Source organism: Euprymna scolopes, chromosome 13 (assembly GCF_053919585.1).
Source record: "Euprymna scolopes isolate OS-2025 chromosome 13, ASM5391958v1, whole genome shotgun sequence".
Taxonomy (NCBI): domain Eukaryota; kingdom Metazoa; phylum Mollusca; class Cephalopoda; order Sepiida; family Sepiolidae; genus Euprymna; species Euprymna scolopes.
In genome coordinates this window covers 51280743-51304429 of record NC_136494.1, presented here as the reverse complement: position 1 = coordinate 51304429, position 23687 = coordinate 51280743, and the positions used below count along the sequence as shown (strand labels likewise).

The 23687-nt window shown below is 30.8% G+C and overlaps 1 protein-coding gene across 7 annotated transcripts in view; it reads left to right on the top strand.

The window, feature by feature from the left end:
- LOC145292018 (golgin subfamily A member 1-like) overlaps positions 1 to 23687 on the top strand; it is a 250205-nt gene that overhangs the window by 107638 nt on the left and 118880 nt on the right. For all 7 annotated transcript variants that reach the window (XM_080138020.1, XM_080138021.1, XM_080138017.1 and 4 more), the window contains 3 exons: positions 4786 to 4850; positions 12820 to 12948; positions 13396 to 13544. In XM_080138020.1, the coding sequence (XP_079994146.1) occupies positions 4786 to 4850; positions 12820 to 12948; positions 13396 to 13544 (343 nt within the window). The remainder of the gene's footprint in view (positions 1 to 4785; positions 4851 to 12819; positions 12949 to 13395; positions 13545 to 23687) is intronic.

The following is a 23687-nucleotide window of genomic DNA, read 5'->3' as shown; positions in this document are numbered from 1 at the left end:
GGTTATATACTGTTGATTTTATAAAATTATTTTTATATATAATGGTTATATACTGTTGATTTTATAAAATTATTTTATATATAATGGTTATATACTGTTGATTTTATAAAATTATTTTTATATATAATGGTTATATACTGTTGATTTTATAAAATTATTTTTATATATAATGGTTATATACTGTTGATTTTATAAAATTATTTTATATATAATGGTTGTATACTGTTGATTTTATAAAATTATTTTTATATATAATGGTTATATACTGTTGATTTTATAAAATTATTTTTATATATAATGGTTATATACTGTTGATTTTATAAAATTATTTTATATATAATGGTTATATACTGTTGATTTTATAAAATTATTTTTATATATAATGGTTATATACTGTTGATTTTATAAAATTATATTTATATATAATGGTTATATACTGTTGATTTTATAAAATTATTTTTATATATAATGGTTATATACTGTTGATTTTATAAAATTATTTTATATATAATGGTTATATACTGTTGATTTTATAAAATTATTTTATATATAATGGTTATATACTGTTGATTTTATAAAATTATTTTATATATAATGGTTATATACTGTTGATTTTATAAAATTATTTTTATATATAATGGTTATATACTGTTGATTTTATAAAATTATTTTATATATAATGGTTATATACTGTTGATTTTATAAAATTATTTTTATATATAATGGTTATATACTGTTGATTTTATAAAATTATTTTTATATATAATGGTTATATACTGTTGATTTTATAAAATTATTTTATATATAATGGTTATATACTGTTGATTTTATAAAATTATTTTTATATATAATGGTTATATACTGTTGATTTTATAAAATTATTTTTATATATAATGGTTATATACTGTTGATTTTATAAAATTATTTTATATATAATGGTTATATACTGTTGATTTTATAAAATTATTTTTATATATAATGGTTATATACTGTTGATTTTATAAAATTATTTTTATATATAATGGTTATATACTGTTGATTTTATAAAATTATTATATATATAATGGTTATATACTGTTGATTTTATAAAATTATTTTTATATATAATGGTTATATACTGTTGATTTTATAAAATTATTTTTATATATAATGGTTATATACTGTTGATTTTATAAAATTATTTTTATATATAATGGTTATATACTGTTGATTTTATAAAATTATTTTTATATATAATGGTTATATACTGTTGATTTTATAAAATTATTTTATATATAATGGTTATATACTGTTGATTTTATAAAATTATTTTTATATATAATGGTTATATACTGTTGATTTTATAAAATTATTTTTATATATAATGGTTATATACTGTTGATTTTATAAAATTATTTTTATATATAATGGTTATATACTGTTGATTTTTTAAAATTATTTTTATATATAATTTTTTGAATTAAAGTTTAAAATGCAAAACAAGAATCATGCTTCAATTGTGCTCTAAAAAGAAATATTCATTTTTAACGCGCCCCTATTATATCAAAGAACCTACTGTTAATTTTCTATGCCTAGCCTTATTGCTTGTGCAGTGATGATGGTTTGAATTTAAGTTAAAATGAAAAAGTCAAGTATCATAGTGCAATTGTCATATCAAAAAACCTGTTGATTTTATATGTTGGACTTTTCTGCTTGTATGGTAATAAAACTTCTCAAATGCACTTGTGATGTTAGGTTGTGTTAACTTTGGTCTAAATCGCCTGTTCTTTTTTCATTGGATTATTTTGATTATCAATACTTATCGAAGACATTCCAATACAAACTCCATCTAAGAACACTGCCAGGCACATAAAGTACCTCTGTTTGAAATTTTATAAAAATTGGCCCAGCCATTTTCGAGTCCATCGGCAATGAGCTTACACACACACACACACACACACACACAGTTCCTTTTATATAATAGTAAAGATAGAGATTAATGAAAACCCTGAATCTATTAATAGAGGTATACATTGAAATATGCAAATTTGTTAACTCTGACTGCAAGTTTATCACGTTTGTTCTTTTAATTTTCTTACATTTGATTCTAGCTTGAGAAGAGACATTCTGCCAGACATTCATTTCCTATCTCATACATTCCAACCAAGAGATCTTTTTAAAATGCTAACCGTCCTTTTAAGTGCAATTGTTTAATCTCTCTTTCACTTGGGTTACTGAGTATATTTATCAATTGCTCCTATAATAATAGAATGATGGAGATTATCCTAAGATTCCAGTTTCTTTTCATGTCATACATAATTTTATTTCATTATCTTTTCCTTCTCAACTGTGTTTATCGCAGCATCATTACTAAAGTTGCTTCTTTCTCCTTTTTGTTCCATATCATTATGTCGGGTTTAATAGCTCCATTTTCTAGTTACATGGCTGTAGAATTGTATAGTCATAGTGGATAGTGTATGACTTCTTTCCAGCTGTTCCTTTTGGTATATGTTCCCAGGATTTGCTGCTGCGTTCGATATTCAACTTTTTACAGATCATCCAATGGAGATATTTACACACTCCGTTGTGTCGCATCGTATAGTAGCTGTCCCTCAGCAGAATTTTACAACTGCATGTCAGGTGGCTCACATTCTCTTGTTTTGTTGTCATTGCTGAGACCACTCATCTTCTTGAAAACATTGATCATCAAGCCTTGATCTTGGGCAGTCATTATAATCCTCTCCTGATTTTAGTGGAGTGATCCTCTTTTTAGCCAGTCTATAGAATCTTCCTTATCTATATAATCCTGAGTGAATTCACCCTGAAAATACTTGACATGCTGTTGACTGACCTATTCTTCAAGTTTTTTGCAATGGAAGTTCTTGGCATATTTTTACAACTCTTTATCTATTTCTGTCTCAGACTTGTCTATCACATTTTTAAGATAGTGTTGTTCAAAATGTTTGGCCAGTTTCATGAGGAAGGTTATTCTGCTGACTCTTGTTTCATGATGTGGGTGTACCATTGTATGTCAATATATGCACATTCATACAAAGGTTTTAATTTCACGTGAAAACCTTATTACATAGTATAGAATTTCAAGTTAGTGCACCCCTCCTATAATCATCAAGGAGATGGCCAGTGCGAAAGGTATAATGAAATGGAAAGCAATAATCCTAACACTCAAAATATGACTACTTTTAAATCAAGGAGTAAATGTTTTGATAGATGCTTAACATTCAATATGCACACTGCTTTCAACAACTACAAATACTACCCCCAAGAACAGATATTCAATTGTCCTCATCAACCCTCGAGTAGCTATTCCATTCTAACATGACTATCAACACCGGGAAAGGTTCTCTGAAGCAACTTGTCAGATTATCAAAGTACAACCCCTTTATAGAGATGACAGAACTTAGAATGTGATGCACATATTTGTCTTCAAAACGAGGAAATCACAGTATCACTCTGAGTATCTTGCCTCTGCTGATTTTTTACCAGACTATTTTGAAATAAGATTGGCATCCACTCCAAATTCTGAGACATTAGAATCCAAATCGAGAATTTTAACAGCCAGCTATACTAAACATATTACAGATACATAAGTAAATGAAACTTTGCATTGATCTGACATGCAAATCCCCTGACCAGTTAAATCATTTTATTGTTTAAAAAACAGTCACAATTTTTTTAATCCTGCAATGATTTTAATTTCCATGTTTAGTTTTTCTTTTTTGTACAAAATTTAAACTTTCCTTATTCAGAAAAGGACCCTGACTCCTAAAAAAAAGCAAGAAAAACTAGTTTTTACCAGTAAGTTGCTAGTATGCTTGGCATAGATTTTGTTCTTAGGCTTTTATGTAAACACTGGAGTTAACTGATGGCTCTCATATAGTAGAAACAGTCACAGATTAGCTCATAAACTAAAGGATCGATAAGGTTCAGAAACATTGAAAAATATTTTTCTGAACTTTGCAGAAAGTTCTCAAACTTAACAAACCAGTGCCGCCAATCCTTTTCAGCCTTATTGAAGAGTTTCAAATATCTGTTCACAAATTTTGTCCATTTTTTAAAGAGAGCGTGAAATAACTATGTTGAATAAATTGCTAATAAAAAAGTTTTCAACATAATGGAGAAGTTAAGAAAAAGCAGCAATGTTTGTAAGAAGGGGCAGTTCATTACTGAAGAATATTCTCATGTTAGATGTAGAAAATCGAGGTTTTCTGAAAGAGTTAGCTTTTTCTCTTTCTCGCTTTGCTGCTTGTATCTTTGTAATTAAGTCATATTGTATAGATTGTTAAAAGTCACAATTCTTGTCTAATACTTGATTATTTTAAGAGTTTATTACAGTAATGATATAACTGAAAATATTAAATTAAGAGTAATATTATTTGATGACAACTTCTCTAGACTTTTTACAAATCATATCATAGCTTTTGCAGTCAATGCAGTTGGAAAAATCGCTTTTTGTTTTTTCAGTTGTTATTGCAAACCTCTAGTGGATTTCTATATGTTGCTATATATTCACATGAGCATTCTAAATGCATGGCTTGCATCACACCTTTTCACTATGTATCTAAGATTTCATAAACAAATATTAGTTTTTATGACCATAACTAAATAACTTGTGGATATCTACAAATTCAGCAATTCATAATGGAATGGAATTTTCTATTCATCTTCATTTTCAGTAGATTTGGTTTTATTTTCTTCTGGAATCTCCATGTTTTTCATAAATGATAACTTTGAATCTCCCATTATTTATTTTGGAAATTGTAGATGTTTATGCATCTTTAATTCCAGATTTGTCTCAACAAATTCAGGAACTTGATAACCAACATACAAAGACTTTGGCAGAAAGTGTCCAGGTATTGTATTTATCAATTTTTTCTTGATTGCATTTTGCTTTTTTTCTGTTTAAAATAATCTGGTGTTATAAATGCTAGCAACAGAAGGAGTTTATGATTTAATAATAGTATTAATAATTATTGGAAATTAAAAGTTAATGCGGTTATCAATTGACATTATAAATTACAAATTTCTGGAGTTTATTTTTATGCTTTTGATGTTGGTATAAAGAGTATTTTTTAGTAATACTAAGAAATACTCTTTATACCAACATCATTATTATGGTTTCAGAAGAATATACATCTTGATCTAAAAGACTATATATTGTACAGCTTCATATAATTTTATTTAATTTTTTTTTACATCTATTTCAGTTATATGAGGAAAATCTTTCTTTTTTTTTTATTTACACACAATTTCCTGCATAGTCATTAGTTGCAGTTTGATTGGCTAAAACAGACATATTGAAAAATCGAAACACTTGTGTATGCTCAGCTTTTCAGTCATTTTTGCTCAGACACTTGGTGCTAAACTATAATTCAGTTCATGAAAAGACACTAAAAACGTCATCTTGTACCTTGCCAAGAAGCTGCAGAATGAGATAGAACTGCAAAACTCAATCAAGCCGAACCAACTTTTCTTGTCTTATATTCCTATGGTTTTGTTCTGTTTATTGATTTAATTGTAGAGAAGATGTTGATATTTTTATAAGGAACTCTGGTGACCATTTTCTTCTTTATTTCAAGCTAGGTAAGTAGCATTACAAGCGTATGCTGTATTTTCGTGGACATCGGCAATATTACATACCTAATGTGCTTCAACAAGTCATATCTTTTTTATTTGTGGGTCAATTTTTAAAAGAATTATATTGATAGAAAGAGAATAAAATAAGCATTCCAATGATGTTAATTTCTTTTTCTTTTATGCGTTCAATGCTTTATGCTTCAAGTTAAAAATGTAAAAAATGACGACAACAAAAAGGGAAAGATTTTCAATGTTTACATTTTATACGTTTTCAATGTTTACATTTTTTTACGTTTGGATACATATGCGTGGGGTTAAATTTGATTGGATATGACTGAAATTTTACAGGCTATATAAACATATACTAGACTTTTATTTATATTTTTATGACTACACAATCAAGCAAAGTTGATAAAAGGAATCAGTATATATCATCCATTTTCATGTAGAATATGCAAATATTTAATAATTATTAATTGTGCAGAAATTTCTTTAAAATGTTATCTTTTATAGAAATTAAATCCGCTTACAGAAAAACGGTCGCTAAGCGTGTCATGCGCTGAGCAGACTAAAGTATTCTCTTAAAAATAGAAAACTGTGTTACTAGACTAGTCATTTTTTATTTTGAGTTTGTCAATTTAAAAGAATTATTTTCAAGTTTTTCAAATTTGATTTCCAAACAATACTATTTTGTTGTTTTTAACGCTTTTAGTACACATGCAATAAAAGCGTTAAAAAAAAACAACAAAATGTACTAACTACATGCGTTTAACTTCTTATTTGTACTTAAGGTAGAATTGTGTTTTTTAGTGGTAAAAAAAAACAAATATATAACAAATAATAAGTACTTGGGCACTTATGCTACCATGCTGAAATAATAATGTTATTATTTAGAAACCCATTCTTAACATAGGGAAGGAAGGGTGTTTTTTTGTTAACTATTCTGTACTTTCACCTAACAATTAAATAAAAAAGATATCATGAAACTTGAATTTATTTTTAACTCATTTTTTTCGAAACCCATTTTTTTTTTAACTGAGGATATCTAAATAATAATAATAATAATAATAACTAGCGGGACCTGTGGAAATTCCACTGCAGCATTTTTCATATGTAATATATTGTTGCTGGGCATGCTGTGAACGTTCTGTTCAGCATGAATGAAGGCACAATCATATTATTCTACTTTTTTATTAAAACTGTATCGCCCCCTTACTAAAATAATAACTTTGATTATTTCATTACAAAACACACCGGTCAATTAACTCGCATTTTATCATTTTTCATAATTATTGAATATGTTACTATGTTCGACAATAATTTTTCATAATTTCACCTCACATTATCGCCTCTCCCTTTACTAAAATATTAAATTTGATATATTGTATTGGCTGATTATTTTATAAAAAAACACAACTATCAACTCACATTTCATCATTTTTAATAATTCTTGGATATGGTACTAATTTTGACAATTTTTCATCATTTAAACTCACCATATTGTACACCTTACTAAAATAATAACTTTGATATATTGTCTAGGCTGATTATTTCATTACAAACACACACATCAATCAAATCACATTTTATCATTTTTCATAATTCTATGATATGTTACTAATTTCGACAATATTTTTTTATAATTTAAACCAACGTTGTCGCCCAACCTTACTAAAATAATAACTTTGATACATTTGCTGGGCTGATTATTTCATTACAAACACTAATCAATTAACCTCCATTTCATCATTTTTGGGTATGTTACCAATTTCGACAATCATTTTTCATAATTTATACCCACAGTATCGCCTCCTCCTTAATAAAATAATAACTTTGAAATATTGTCTGGGCTTATTATTTTTTTACAAACACACTAATGTGTGAAATCACATTAATCATGTTTCATAATTCTTGGATATGTTAGTTTCGACAATCATTTTTCATAATTTTAAACACAGGTAGTCACTCACCAGTTTTTGCTAAATCCAGACAACTGTCTGCTGAAAAGCTGACTGCTACAAAAGAAGAATTTAAGAGACTAATAAATGAAGGAGCAATAACCCCTTCAGACAGCGAATGGTCAAGCCTACTACATCTAGTACCTAAACAGAGTGGAGGATATCGCTGCTGTGGAGACTACCGCGCCTTTAATAGTATCACTAAAAGTGATAGATACCCCATCCCTAATATTAATTCCTTTACTACTAAACTCGCTGATAAACAACGATTTTCAAAAATTGATTTAATTTCAGCCCATCATCAAATTAAAATGCACCCAGATGATATTCCAAAAACTGCAGTTATTTCGCCAATGGGACTATATCAATATGAATTCATGCCATTTGGATTAAAGAATTTTTTGGCTACCTTTCAGAGATATATGGACAGAATCTTTCAAGATATCGACTGTGTCTTCATATATATCGATGATATACTCATTTTCAGCAATGACAGAACAATCCCATAAAAAAGATATCGACAGAGTTTTCCACATCTTTCAAGAAAACAATCTCAAAATATCACTCTCCAAATCGATTTTCAACGTAACTGCCCTTGACTTCTTAGGCTTTAAAATTAACTCAAAGGGAATTACACCAACTGCAAATAAAGTAAAAGAAATAGAATCCTTTCCGTGCCCTAAAGATGCTAAAAGCCTACGCAGATTTCTTGGTATGGTAGGATTTTACAGAAAATTAATATCAGCATTTGCAAAGTTAGTTTTTCCTTTATCTGAGAGAATGCGACTAACACCAAAAGGATTAATCACCTTGAATACATTAGAAAAAGAATCCTTCTCTACCATGACTAAAATATTGGGTAAGCTAATGGAATTACCCCATCCTCAACCAAGCTGCACACAGTATCAACTTGTTATGGACAGCAGCAAATATGCAGTAGGTGCTGCCTTACATCAAGTCGTGAATGGAAGCCCTATACCAATAGGATTTTTCTCAAAGAAACTGACAGCAACACAGAAAGATATTCTACTTTCGACCGTGGACTTTTAGCAGCTTATTTGGCTGTATTACATTTTCGCCACCTCATTGAAAGTCGCAAAGTACTACTTCTAACAGACCACAAGCCAATATGCGGAGCATTTCACAGTTTAGAACCAGCAAAATCGGATAGGCAATAAAGGCAACTAGCCATAATCACAGAATTAATCTCAGATATTGCCCATGTGAAGGGTGATCAAAATGTTGTAGCAGATTGTCTATCATGCCCAACGCTTGCTGTACAGATCGACATGTATGACCTCCCATACTTGCAGACGCCATAACAGCAGATACTGAAATACAGTCCTTCCCAGAATTAAAAAAATATACAATATCAGGAAAAGATCAATTCGTGTTGTGTGATATATCAACGTCATACCCCAGACCTTTTGTACCATTCACACTACGGAAATCCATCTTCGATAGTTTGCATTTAGTGTCCCACCCAGGTATAAAATCGTCTATAAAAATGATTAAGGCTAGGTTTTACTGGCCTAACATAAAACCATCAAAGAATTATGTGCATCATGCACAGCTTGCCAACAGGCGAAAATATATAGACACACAAAATCGCCAGTACAAACGTTGGAAATACCATCGTCAAGATCGGCATAATTGGACCTCTACCACCAGCAAAATGTTCAAACAATCCTTACATCAATCCATGTCGATATATTTTAACATGCATAGATCGAGCCAGTCGATGGATAGAAGCGCAACCCATAGCAGATATTACAGCACAAACTGTTACAGAAGCTTTTGTAAATACGTGGATTACTCGCTTTGGTGTCCCACTTCATGTCATAACAGACAGAGATACATAATTTGAAAGTGAATTATTCATGGATTTATCAAAAATTATCGGATTCTATAGGCTAAAAACAACATCGTATCATCCACAATGCAACGGACTTATAGAAAGAGCTCACAGAACTATCAAAGCAGCTATAATGGCCCGAAAAGAATCTTGGATTTTAGCCCTACCAATTGTTCTTTTGGGAATTCGAAGTATGCCCAACTGCTCTAATTTTTCCCCTTCTATGCAGTCACAGGTGCAAAAATGTTATTGCCACACCTAATGATAGATTCGGAAAATCCAGAAACACACACACAAAATTTTACTAAAGAACTACATAAAACTATGGCAAAATTTGACGACTGACTTTTCAAACAGAGAAAAATCAACACAAAAATCTTACCAAATCAACTGCAAACCTGTAAAAAAGTTTGGATAAGGATTGACCACATTAGAGTTGGGGCCCGTTTTTTGGGGGGGTCACCCTGTACTGTGAAAGTTACATTGAGGATTCATGTAGAGTATGATTTATAGTTGCATCTCAGAAAATAGGGGTATATTTTGGGCCATATAGAGAGGATTTACAAAATTGAAAATTGGACTGGTCCCAAAATGCATAAGTTCTGGTCGACTATGGGAATTTCCATTTTTTACAGAAATCTAAAATCTATATGAAAAATTTTCTTTGATTTATCTCTGAGATTAATTCATATCTACTCAATTTTTTTTTTCTTTGAGGGGAGTAGTTAATACCGGCCATGAATGCTCTTTAGACATTCAATGGCTACACCCAAGATTAAATAGACACCCACTGTATAATACCATGTGCCAGTTTTAAAAAAAATTGAAATTTGTACATCTGAATTTATAATTCATGGCTTATGGTAAAGAGATACATCAGATTTGACTGCATAATCAGAAGACACACAATTTTACTGCCAAGTTTCATGAGAATAGCTTGAAAAATAAATAAATGGTGGCGAAATTACCGAATTTCTTGAAATGTTGAGATCTGTAATTTAGCCCACTTTTTCTAAAAAAAAAAATGTCCACGGAAAAGCCTAAATTTTGGCACTTAAAATTCTCATAACTTTTGAACTACTGATGGTATTTGCATAATTCAAACGGTTTTAAGCATCTTTTACATAGCTCTTTTCATGCAAGTTGATAAAATAACAATTATCTAAAAAGAAAAAATCAACTTGTAATGCTAATAGGTTAATATTATTATAGACGAATGTTAGTCAGATAGATCCAGATATGGTCACCTCTACAAAATGACTAACTCCAGTCTCGAGCAAACGACTCATCACACCCACTTCCAACAACTTTACACATCTTTAGATAATCTGTTGTATAAAAAGTAACCATTTACTCGCTTTGTCAGTTGTTTCTAAGTAGATACATTGATCAAATAGTTTTAAGATTGGTTGTTATAGATCATCAACAATGAATTATAAATGACTAAGAGATTGTGAAGTGAACAAAAGAATTATTAATCAAAACTGGTTAAATGTTTAAACAAGAATAATGTAATAATAATAATAGTAGTAATTATTACTATTAAATAATATTAGCAATGCTAATAAATGAAGTAATAAGTAAAACGTGTCAGTCTCATTTCTGTAGTTGTAACACATCATGAAGAGAAGACAAAATATCACGCTGAAAACTTTTTATCTGTTTTTGTCAACATTCACATGTGCACTATGAATGTGTGTCTTTAGGCTCACTAGAACAAATATATAAAATGTGTTAAAGGGAAGACAATCCATGCACTGCAAATTGTATTGAAAATACAATTTTTTCTATAATTGTCCTTATTTGCTAGATTGGATCCCTGGGATTTCTTCAAAGTAGTTGACATTTCACATTATGAAAGAGATCTGACCAATATCACATTTAAAAAGAGGAATCTATATATTAATACGATAGCATGTGTGTTATTTTCTGTGTCACACATACATCCGGGTCATTTAATTGTTATGTACTTCCATTTCTTGTCATAAATAATTTTACCAAGAATTCTTCATAAGTTTTGGTTTCAATTATGGCTGAAGGAACTCAAGTTATATATATATTTTTTTTGTTTCAAGCTAATGCACCCAAATCATATGGATATATTTTTTTTTATTTTCGAAATTGCAACTTTATAAAAATCGATAGGACATCAGCTCTATAATAATATATATTCTAAATCAACAATTTTTCTATTTTTATGTCTATCGTTCTATCTTTTTTTCTACACAGTTAACATTTTTTTATAACATACTATTCTTCTGTTTTTTTAATGTATGTTTTCGTGTCTATTGTTTTTTCTTATTTTAGCATATAGATCTATCTATATATAATTTTAATATGTCTATTTTTTCTTATCTTCTTTCATCTTTATATCTAGTTTCTAATAATTTTTCTTTTCTCAGGACCATTCATTGAGAGGGGGGGGCGATCTGTTAAACCGTCTGCTTTGTTCAACGTCATAATTCCAACTCACAATGATCTCCAGCTAACCTGATCATATGACTCACACATAGATCTGAACAGCTGACCAAATCTTCCAGTAAACTTCATCTATAATATTATTACCCTATTTTGACAGATTTTATAAATATTCTTCATATTCATCTCCCGTCCATCTCTCCAGTAAAATAGATAGACCGGGTTGGATAGGTACAGAAATAGATAACTAAATAGATAGATCGACACTTGCTTGTGTTTGACCTATTACATAACACAAAGTCTTCAAGAATTAAAATATCATATCTAAGCATACTTTATGATCGGGCTTTGCCGGGCATTCATGTTAGCTTAAATAAATACTTTTGCAGTTTTAACAAAAGAGCTACAATAATATAAGAGTGTCTCCATTTACACTGAACATCTACAGAATGTCAACATCAATATATTACATATGAATGAGTCGCGTATGGAATTTCCACAGGTCCCGCTAGTACAGATTGACTACGTAAAAGCTTTTATTCTCACAATAAAACTTTAAATCAAAATTTCCAATGAAAAAAGTTTCTAAACATTTTTACTTCTTACTGCCTGGTCATAAAATATGTTTAAGCATGATATTTTAAAATATGCAGATTTCATATTTATTATTATAGAGCCAATTCTCTATTGATTATTATATTGTACCCAATATATAGTACTGATTTCAAACGTTTTTAAAAAATATGACTTAGTTAAATGAAACAAAACATCCAATAAGAAAACAGAAAAGCGATCTGTAAATTAACAAAAGCTTGTTTTTACATTTTTAAAATCGTTGGTATATTCATAACTAAGTATATAAAGAAGTTGTGATCACTTTTGAAATAGAAAAGTGGGCTTTTAATATCAATGTCAGTACAACAAATAACTCAACTTTATATATGTATAGATTATTTAACATTTCTTTCTAATCCTTGCAGGGATTAATTTAATCATTACTTTCTAATTTCTTAGGAAAAGGTTGAGCTTCAAAACAGACTCGAAGAAGCTGAAAAACTCCGGTTAAAATTTTACAAACAGGAAGAAGAAAATGATGAATTTCAAGGTTTAGCAACACAAGAATTAGCCAAAATCAAGCACTTAGTAAGTTTTTGCCTTATTTATACATAACGATTTTATAAACTATGTCATGTCATTCTCAGAATATTTTTTTCTATTTTGACCTATAAATCTCTTTGCTCATGTGTTTTTATGACCTACATTTGCAAAGTGTGTATTTCTTTAATTCAATTAGTAAACTTTGTTGTTAACTACATTTTTAAGAAAGTTAATTACATAAAGGAATTTTTAGAAAAATCTCAGTTTATTAACAATTTTTAAATCATAAATGATATAGACCATTGACTATTTTAGATTTTGATTTGATTTGTGTGAATTTATTTTATTTTCTTTAAATATTAAACATTTAAGACTTTCTAGGAAAACCATTTGGTTTCTGATGTTTATCACATTTTTCTGTTTTTTTTCATAAGCTTCTCATTTTGCATTGCTATTTTCTATATTCTTAAATCTTTTCTTGTGTATTTCTAGCTGTTGAATGCTGAAAACCATTTATCAAAAACCACTGAAGATTTAAAAGAAAAAGAAATCAATTTAGAAGAATCCATGAAACTAAGCAAAGAAATGGAGAACCAAAATTTCTATTTAAAAGAACAAGTGGATAGCTTAACAATTGAAAGGTAAAAGCAAACATAGTTTTGATATCATGATCAATTTGTTGAAAGTTAGTTGCTGAAAAATATATCACTAGGCAAGAAATACATAGAATCCAAAATTGTATTGACTGGAAGGGACTTTAATATTCCCATACGCCTTCCGCATAATGATAATCCTTTGTTTCAATCTATTTTTAAATACATTCAATACATCAGTAGAAGAGAAATAATGCTTATCAGGCTAGTTATTTTAATACCGCCTTGTGTTTATAATAGTTAGAACTTCTCACTTATTTGTTAAAAAAAGGTGAGATTAACCACAAAATGTTTGGGTGATGATAACTAAAGTAACATATCAGTTTCTTCAATGCATACAAATGATAAACATGACTAATTTATGAAATAGAACAATGTTCCTTTAGATAAATAACCATACATTTTTACCAGTTTTATTGGTCCTTACAAATTCAATTGAAACCTATTATTTTTACCAACTTTTCCTGTTTTGCTTGAATGCATTACTGTTCAAACAAATTTATATGCAGAATAGAAGGATTCAGTAATTTTGTGCAGACATGTGTTGATGGAATTTTTATCATATGAGGAATTCCACTTCAAATCACTGATGCAAAAAGACTGAGTTATTTCTGAAATTATGTTAAGAAATCGTTTTGACCAACTGCCATAATATTTTCATTTAAACTAGCATGGGTACCCGGCATTGCCCGGGTGTTTGGAGGTGTGTGTTGAGCAAAAAAAAAAAAAAAAATGTGGTAGTAGGCAGGCAGGCTCGAACTCATACCACGAAGAAGGAAAAGAACATTTAAAAAAAAAAAAAAATGATGTCTTTGCCGTTGCGTCCATCACTAAACCAGAAGTGGCAAATGTTTAAATAAAGGCTAATCAATCGAAAAGAGGGGATGACTTTCTAAAATATGGGTGAAAAAAGTGACCCTACCCTGTAGAAAAGTACCCAGTTGAGGGAATTAATGTTTTTAGCCAATTTTTTGATATTTGTTGTTTGAAGGGTCGAGCTTCAAAACGATACCAATCCTGTGAAAATCTGTCACCTCTGTCGAACGTTTTAGGCAGACATACATGCATACATATATTTAAACAGACAGGCGAGATTTATATTATAGACTAGCAGGGCTACCCGGCGTTGCTCGGGACCGTATAAACAATGAAAAAACAAAAGCAGATATTGAACATATGTTTTATTCTTAGGGGAGAGGAATCTTTCATCTCAAGTTTTAGCGTTACAAACAAACATTTGTCTTTTATATATATAGATAATGACAGGTTTTTTGGGGCCCCCCTAGAAGATAACTGATCAGTTGACCAACTTCTAGTGGTCCGTTTGACGTGAAATTTCGATATTTGTCATCCGGGTGATGGGGCTTCGATATGATACCAAATTTGTCAAGTTTGGTTCCGTCTTTCAAAAGTTTTAGCGTTACAAACAAACATACATACATACACACAGACGTTTGGCTTTTTTTATATTATAGATAACAGGCTATTTTAAACTTTCCATAATTTTGAACAATAAAAAATGAAGATTAAAACTAATAAGAATATATGACAACATGATGATATACTTCCTGAAATACAAAATATGGACTACTGGATTCAAGAAAAATAAATTTAAAAAAAAAAGGTAAAGATGGAATTTCTTAAGATTTGTTTTGAGTGACAGAAAATAATCTAATAGACTGGTGCTACCAGATCAGGCTGCCTACATCGATTTCTGTTTTTGTTTTCTATTCTCTTTTGTAAAACTTAATTATGTTCTATAAAAACAAAAACAACAGCCCCTTCCCCTTTCCCCCTCCTTTCTTTTTCCTTCCCTACTTCCCGGTCCTAGATATGACCTTAAACTATATCTGATGGTGAGGCCCCAGTTTGCAGACTTTGGGAAGCGTGGAGCCACCCTTTACTTGCCATTGCTCCCAGGTCCACTCTGACCCGGAGTGGTAGTACCTGTTAGGGTTCCAACTATAGGTTAAATAGAAACCAAAAAAAAAAAACCCAAATATATTCTATTAAAAAATTGTTCTTCAAAATCTGATCAGATTCCACTTGACCCTGTCGACAGGGCATCAGAATATGCCGCCTACCCCCCCTGCAGAGAGTAGAAGTCCCTCAATGGGGCTACCTGTGCCCTTCTCTTTCACCCTTCTCCCCTCAACCCTTCATTCTAAAAATTCACTAATTATTTCTCTTGATTTTCGGTAATAGCCATCTGACATACTAGCCCTGTCGGTGGGGTATTAGAATACGCCGAATGCCCCCCTGCAGAGGGTAAAATTCCCTCAATGGGACCACCTGTTGACCGTGGATGGCATCCCGTAAGGCTTACGAACGGAATCCTGGTGGTTGAGCAGATCATGTCCAGGGTATTTTAAGGACATGAGATGCAACACACCTCTTTGGCCCTTACTTAAGCTAAGACGGGCGGTTGGATAGGCCTGATCCAATCAATCGGCTGTTCATGCCTAGCCCTAAATCAGACAGACATAACAAGAAAATATGTTCGCACTTCCCACAGTATACAATAAACTGATTTAGTAAGCGGTGGCTGAAGGGTCAATCAACTTGCTGAATAATGGACTAAACACGACTGAAAAACTAAAATTCTTACTGAAAATGAGGAAAGAAATTGAAGACCACAGGTGCTTGAATCCACCAGCAAGATGAGTACACTTTTCCTGTATCCCTGTTGGGTTGGGACGAATGGGTATCACCCCCACCCCCAACACTTCCCATATAGAACTCCGAGGTGGGTGGGGAGTAGGAAAAATGAAACAAACCAAATATATTAATGGAAACCAGAAAGCCTCAAAAAAGAAACCACACTGAAGTATCTGATGTCAGTAGTTCTGACTCTGAAACAGAGCTTCATCAAAAAAAACATAATGTTCCCCGCTTCATAGTTATAGAAGTAACTGAAGGGGAACCAATAACCAAAATATCTACATTCAAAATTGAAAAGATTCTGACTAGCATCAAACCTAAAATGGTAAAAAAACAAAATAATGGTACATTACTTCTTGAAGTAGAAAACCAAAAATACGCTGTTGAAATTTCCAAATGGAGACGTTTTAACAATCAAAAAGTTAAAATTTACCCTCACAAATCTCTGAACATCAGCAAAGGTGTAATCAGGAGTACTGAATTATCATTGTGCCCTTTGGAAGAAATTCAGACTAACCTACAAAAACAAAATGTCACTGACGTTAAAAGAGTTCAAATTAATAAACTTGGCGAAATAATAAAAACAAATACTTACATTTTAACATTCAATACTCATCAAATCCCAAACAAAATTAAAATAGGGTATGAAATGATAAATGTCGAACACTACATGCCAAACCTACTCAGGTGTTACAATTGCCAGAGATACGGACACCATCGGGACCGGTGTACCCGCCCTCCAGTATGTATAAGGTGCGGAGATAATGAACCTCATACAGATTGTAAAAAAGAGCCGAAATGCACTAATTGCCAAAAAGGCCATAGCGCCAATTCAAAAGAATGTGACAAATGGAAGAGTGAAAAAGTAATCAACAAAATAAAATGTACAAAAAATATTACTTTCCAAGAAGCTCGCAAACGATCAGAAAATGCAAAATATTCTGAAATAACAAAAAAAAAAAACATACAGCAAACTACTGAACCAAATAAACAAAAGTAAATTCACTCAACATTAAACTCGAGGATATTATTAAATTACTTAATGAAATGAAGGAACTTATGGAAGAATTTTAAAAAATTATAAAACAATTCAACAATAGAAAAAAAGATTCTATAACTGAACAAAACTCTCAAGCTAAAACTAAACCAAAAAAAACTCATAAAACCCCAAAATACAACACGCATAGAAACATCTCCACTTACAGAGGAAAAAAAACATATCAAAATACGGCCATGAAGAGAAAAGAAATAAACCTCTACTCAGCAAAGAAACTAAAACAAAACTAGACAAATCATGCTCAACTTCAGACCAAGAATCCCAACACAAAACAGATTTGAAAAAATGGACATAGAAGACTGAAGATCTGATACCAATGACTAACAAAAAACAAAAAATAATCCAGTGGAACTGTCGCGGTTTAAAAATAAATATGAATGAACTACTTCTACTACTAACACAAGAACAATAATGGAACTGTCGCGGTTTAAAAACAAATATGAATGAACTACTTCTACTACTAACACAAGAACAATAATGGAACTGTCGCGGTTTAAAAACAAATATGAATGAACTACTTCTACTACTAACACAAGAACACCCTGCAATAGTATGTCTTCGAGAAACGTTTCTGAAACAAGACAACATTAATATTAAGAAATACAAAATTTTTGATTATTCTCATAATTTTGGGGGCAGGGCCTCCAGGGGAGTAACAATTCTAATCAGAAATGATATATCCCATAGAAAAATAAACATAACAACCAACACCCAAGCAATTGCTATTAATGCCACACTACATAAACCAATGACGGTATGTTCACTATATATACTTCTAAATGATGACATAGGTAAAAATGAGATTAAAAAATTGATTTATCAATTACCCAAACCTTTCGCCCTATTAGGAGATTTCAATAGTCATAACATACTATGGGGATGTAAAGACACAATAAAAATGGCAAAATGTTGGAAGAATTTATCAATGAAAACGATACATGCTTCCTCAATGATGGAACACCTACACACATCAACCCAACTGGTGGAAACCATTCAGCCATTGACCTGAGCCTGTGTGATCCATCACTATATATGGACAACCTGGAAAGTATATGACGACACTTGCTGCAGTGATCATTTTCGAATAGTGATAGAAATTCCAGAATTCAACAGCGAAAAACTTCCCAGATGGAAACTAAATAAGGCCAACTGGCAGTTATACAAAGAAAAATGTAGACATAAGTTGAATGATTCAGAGACAAACAACACCGTAGAATTTTTCACAGAAACACTAGTAGAAATTGCAAATGAATGCATCCCTATAACTTTAGCATCTAACCGGTACAACAGACCCTGGTTTGACAATAAATGTCGGTAATCCATCAAATTGCGAAAAATTGCACTGAAGAAATTTCAGAAACAACCCACAACTTCAAATCTGATAGAATACAAATTAAATAGAACTAAAGCTCGTAGGGTAATAAAAGCAGCTAAAAAAGAGTGTTGGGAAAATTATGTCAACAAATTAAAATCCTCTACAGAACCAAGAGTAATATGGGAGATGATTAGAAAAATTTCAGGTAAACATCAATCAACACCAATTAAACACCTGCTTAAAAACAACAACAGAGTAACTGATGAAAAGAATATAGCAGACCTACTAGCTGAAACTTTTTCTCAAAACTCCTCTAATCAAAACCATAACTTAAAATTTATAACGATTAAACAAAATATTGAATAATACAAACTAAACTTTAAATAAAAAAACATAGAAGATTATAATAAACTCCTTACATTAACCAAATTAGAAGATTCTATTAAAAGATCCCACAACACAGCCATAGGACCTGATGAAATCCATTACGAATTCCTGCGACCACTCCCTTTGGAATCATTGAAGTTGCTACTAAAAATTTACAGCAAATTATGAACAGAAGGTGAATTTCCTGACTTGTGGAGGCAAACCACAATAATAGCAACACCAAAACCAGGAAAAGACCATTCGAACCCACAAAACTACAGACCAATCTCATTGACTAGCTGCTTGTGCAAAATAATGGAGAGAATAATAAATGATAGATTGGTTTGGTACCTAGAAACCAACAATCTTATCTCCAACCTACAATGTGGATTCCGTAATAAGAGAAGCATAACAGATCACTTGGTTGGATTGGAAACAGCCATAAGGGAAGCCTTTATCAGAAATAGCACCTATCAGCAACATTTTTTGATCTACGACACTACATGGAAATATGGAATTGTGAGAGACTTGCATGAATTTGAACTAAAAGGCAGACTCCCACAATTTATAAAAGGATTTTTATCTGACTGAAAATTTAAAGTCCGCATTGGAACTACTTACTCAGACACCACAAATCAAGAGGAAGGAGTACCTCAAGGTAGTATTTTATCTGTGACACTGTTCAATGTTAAAATGAACAGCATAGTAAAATGTTTGGACCCTGGTGTAGAGGGATCTTTATATGCAGATGACCTATTGGTGTTTCGCAGATCAAAGTATATATGCACCATTGAACGCAAACTCCAACACTGCTTAAATAAATTAAATGGCAATGGAAAATGGATATAAATTTTCCCAATCCAAAACCAAATGTGTTCATTTCTGCCACAAGAGAAAACTTCATAATGATCCTACATTGAAGTTCGGAAGAACAATAATCCCCACCGTAGAAGAACACAAATTCCTGTGTCTAATATTTGACAAAAAACTGTCATTCATCTCCCATCTGAAGAATCTAAGAAATAGTTGCAACAAAAGACTGCAACTACTACGTATAATAGCCCATACAGAATGGGGAGCCGATCAAGAAACATTAATGAGATTATATAGGACTTTGATTAGATCAAAACTCGACTATGGTAATTTTATATACCAATCAGTCAGAAAATCCTACCTAAAGATTTTAGATCCAATTTGCCATGGAGGACTGAGATTAGCTCTCGGTGCTTTTAGAACGTCCCCAGTTAAAAGCCTCCATGTAGAGGCCAATGAAATACCTATAAATATAAGGAGTCAAAAACTGGATGCATCATATTACACTAAATTAAAAGTACAACGAAATAATCCAGCATACGAAGCTACATTCAATCCGAGATATAAAGAGGCATTTGAAGCAAAAAGAAAGGCTATAAATCCCTTTAGTCTTAGAATGAAAGCGATACTGCAGGAATCAGAAATGACTGTAGAAACTATCCAAGAACATATACTACCTAAAACCCCACCTTGGATACTCAAAAAACCGAAAGTAATCTTAAACTTAAATAAGCTCCCAAAAGCGAAAACCCACCCTAATATCTACCAAGAAAAAGTCTATGATATTCTTCTGAAATATCCAGACCATCTATTTTCACTGATGGCTCTAAAGACCATAATAGAGTGGCATGTGCTGCCGTGTCGAATGAAAAAACTCTTAAAAAAGCTCTTCCAGCAGAAAGCTCTATTTTTACTGCCGAAATACGTGCCATCGAACTCACACTCAGCATTATAGAAAAAGATAAACATAGGAAATTCCTAATTTTTTCAGATTCACTTTCCGTTTTAACATCTCTGAATGACAAAAAACTTGAAAACCCCCTAATCATCAAACTAACAAACAGAATTGATTCATTATCTGAACACAAAGAAATATTTATATGTTGGATCCCAAGTCACATCGGGATAAGAGGAAATGAAAGAGCCGACTTAGCAACCAAATCAGCTCTAAACTTAAAACCAGATACAATAAACATACCATATACTGACTTCAAACCATAAATTAATCAATTAATTCATGCAAAATGGCAACAACAATGGAATAACAACATAAATAACAAATTATACCAAATCAAACCCATACTGGAAAAATGGAGACAGACTCCCCCAAAATCCAGAAAAGAACAAGTCGTTATAACTAGAATCCATATTGGCCATACAAAAGTCACACACTCCTTCATTCAAAAACAAGAACAACAACCACAATGCCCATTCTGCCAGAAAACTTGCACCAGTAAACATCTTTTCGTGGAATGTAGAGCTATAGATAATGCTAGAAAACAATACCTCAAACACAACAGCATGAAGAAACTTTTTGAAAACAACTGTCTAGATGAAATATTATCCTTTTTAAGAGTAACAAGGATCTTTACAAAAATATAAATATTCTCTGAATCAACCCAACTAAACCTTATGAATGAATATTTGGGGATATAAAAGACTTTAAAAAAAAAAGAGATCGTTAGATATTAAAACAAACAAAACTATTGAACTAATCAGAATAGATAGATACTTGAAGACATAAAGCTCTTTAAATACATATAATTTTTTAAAAATTCTGGGTTTGGCATTGAATAACCTGAAAAGGGTTGATATGCCGTTAACCAAAACCATAATCTAATAGAACACCAAAAGAGAAACCAACACAAATAATTATATTTCTATTGAGAATATATAAATATACAAAAACAGAAAATTAGAATTTAATATTAATATAACAATATTGAGAAGAAAGCATCCATTAAAACTCAATACTTATCTGTTTGACAAAACTATAGCTTGAGTTGAAAGTAAATATTTCCATGAATTAGAGATGCGTGACCTTTGCTTTTGTGTGAATCAGAAAAAGTGATTTTTTTTTTAAGCAAAAAACTTTCTGCTGTACTAGAGTTTTATATTCTACTTTTGTTATTTGCCATGGTGGGGCATGCATTGTTTGATAAAGTTCAAAGCATATCAGAATTGTATATTTTAATTTATTGGATGATGTTGCGATTTGGCCGTGAAATCTCAGTCATGTCTAGAATTCTGTGAATTTTTTGGATAGATGAGGCAATTTTTGAAAAAATAAGTTCCTTGTTTAGCAAAGATAATTTGCATCTTCTTCTGATGACTGGCATGCATGGAACTGACTCTCATCTAACAAACTGGAAGTTTGTTTCTCAGTTTGTGCATGCTTATACAAGATGACCTTGACTGGTAACAACCTCTTATTGTTTGCCCATTACGGCATGAACATAAACCGACTGTTTTTCCTTTGAAGTATCAGATATATACAAGTTAGAAAAGGATTTTGCACTTAAAAAATTTGCTTAAGTGCAACAAAATGCACATAAAATAAATCTAGTGTAATTTTTAAATTTTTATACTTTATTCTGAAAGTTTATAAAAGTGCTCTTTGAAAATTGATAAATTTAAAATTAAATCTTATATCTTAATTTTTAAAGTTTCTAACAAAAACATTTTGTTTAACCATTTTCATGCCTTGAAAGAAATGCTTTTTTAACTTGTATCTTATTTTTAAGATTATATTTTACTTAATTTTTTAATGTAAATTTAAAAAAATGAATATGCTTTTGCATGCCTATAATAAATTGAAATTATTTTTTGTTTCAAAACTTGGATGAAAACATCAATTTATTTGTAGTAAAAAATGATTAAAACCTGATTTAAAACATAAAAAAACATGCAGTTAAATCTAGTCTTTTCTCTTTATTTCAGTTTTTCCTTTGTGTCTCTATTTTCCTATTTTCTCTCAGCTTTCATGTTCTGTCTAGGGAATTGAGCACTGTTCAATTCAACATAAGATTTAATAGAGTAAAATTATATTATTACACATTATTTAGAGTGTTGAGTACTTTCAGATTCAGTATCTACCACATTTCAAGTGTCCTACTGCATTATTGCATGCACCTGTTACATCTAAGGAATTGATCACTATTTTATGTTGCATATACAATTTACCGAATGTCCTACCATATTAATAATTTATTGCTTCAGAGTTTGATTATTGACTGAAATGATAAATAACAAAGCAGTAATAAAAAAGTGTGTTTAACATATTTCTTTTAAAACTTATTTCTTTATCTATCTGGAACTCATTTGTTTTAAAACCAAGTTTATCTAGCAAAATATCTCTACTATTATATAAAAGGAACTTTGTTTGTATGAGTTTGTTCCTTAGACTTTAGAATGGCTAGGCCAATTATTTTGAAATTGAAATTTCACACAAAGGTACTTGATGGAAGTTTTCTTATGTAGATTTTGTATCAAAATGCAGCTGATATGTATCAAAAATCAATAATCGAAAATCAATAATCAAAAATCAATAATCGAAAAAATCCAATTAGAGAAGGAAAAATCAGCTTTTGACTAAAGTTAACACATTTAAACAACCTATAAGTGCATTTGAGAAATTTTATCACCACACAAGCAGAAAGGGCCAGCCTATAAAATCAACTGTAAATTCTTTTATAAGATAGGAGTGTGTTTGAAATTAATGGTTTTTTATAGCACACTTGAACCATGATATTAGACTTTTGCATTTTAAACTTTAATTGAAGCCATTATTTACAGATAATTTTATAAAATCAGCAGTTGATTCTCTACAGTGCAATGTATTATAGTCTAAGCCACTGTGGGAAGGCATGTGAAATTTCCTCCTAGTGGTTCCCCAATTAGAGCAAGCAATCAATCGATT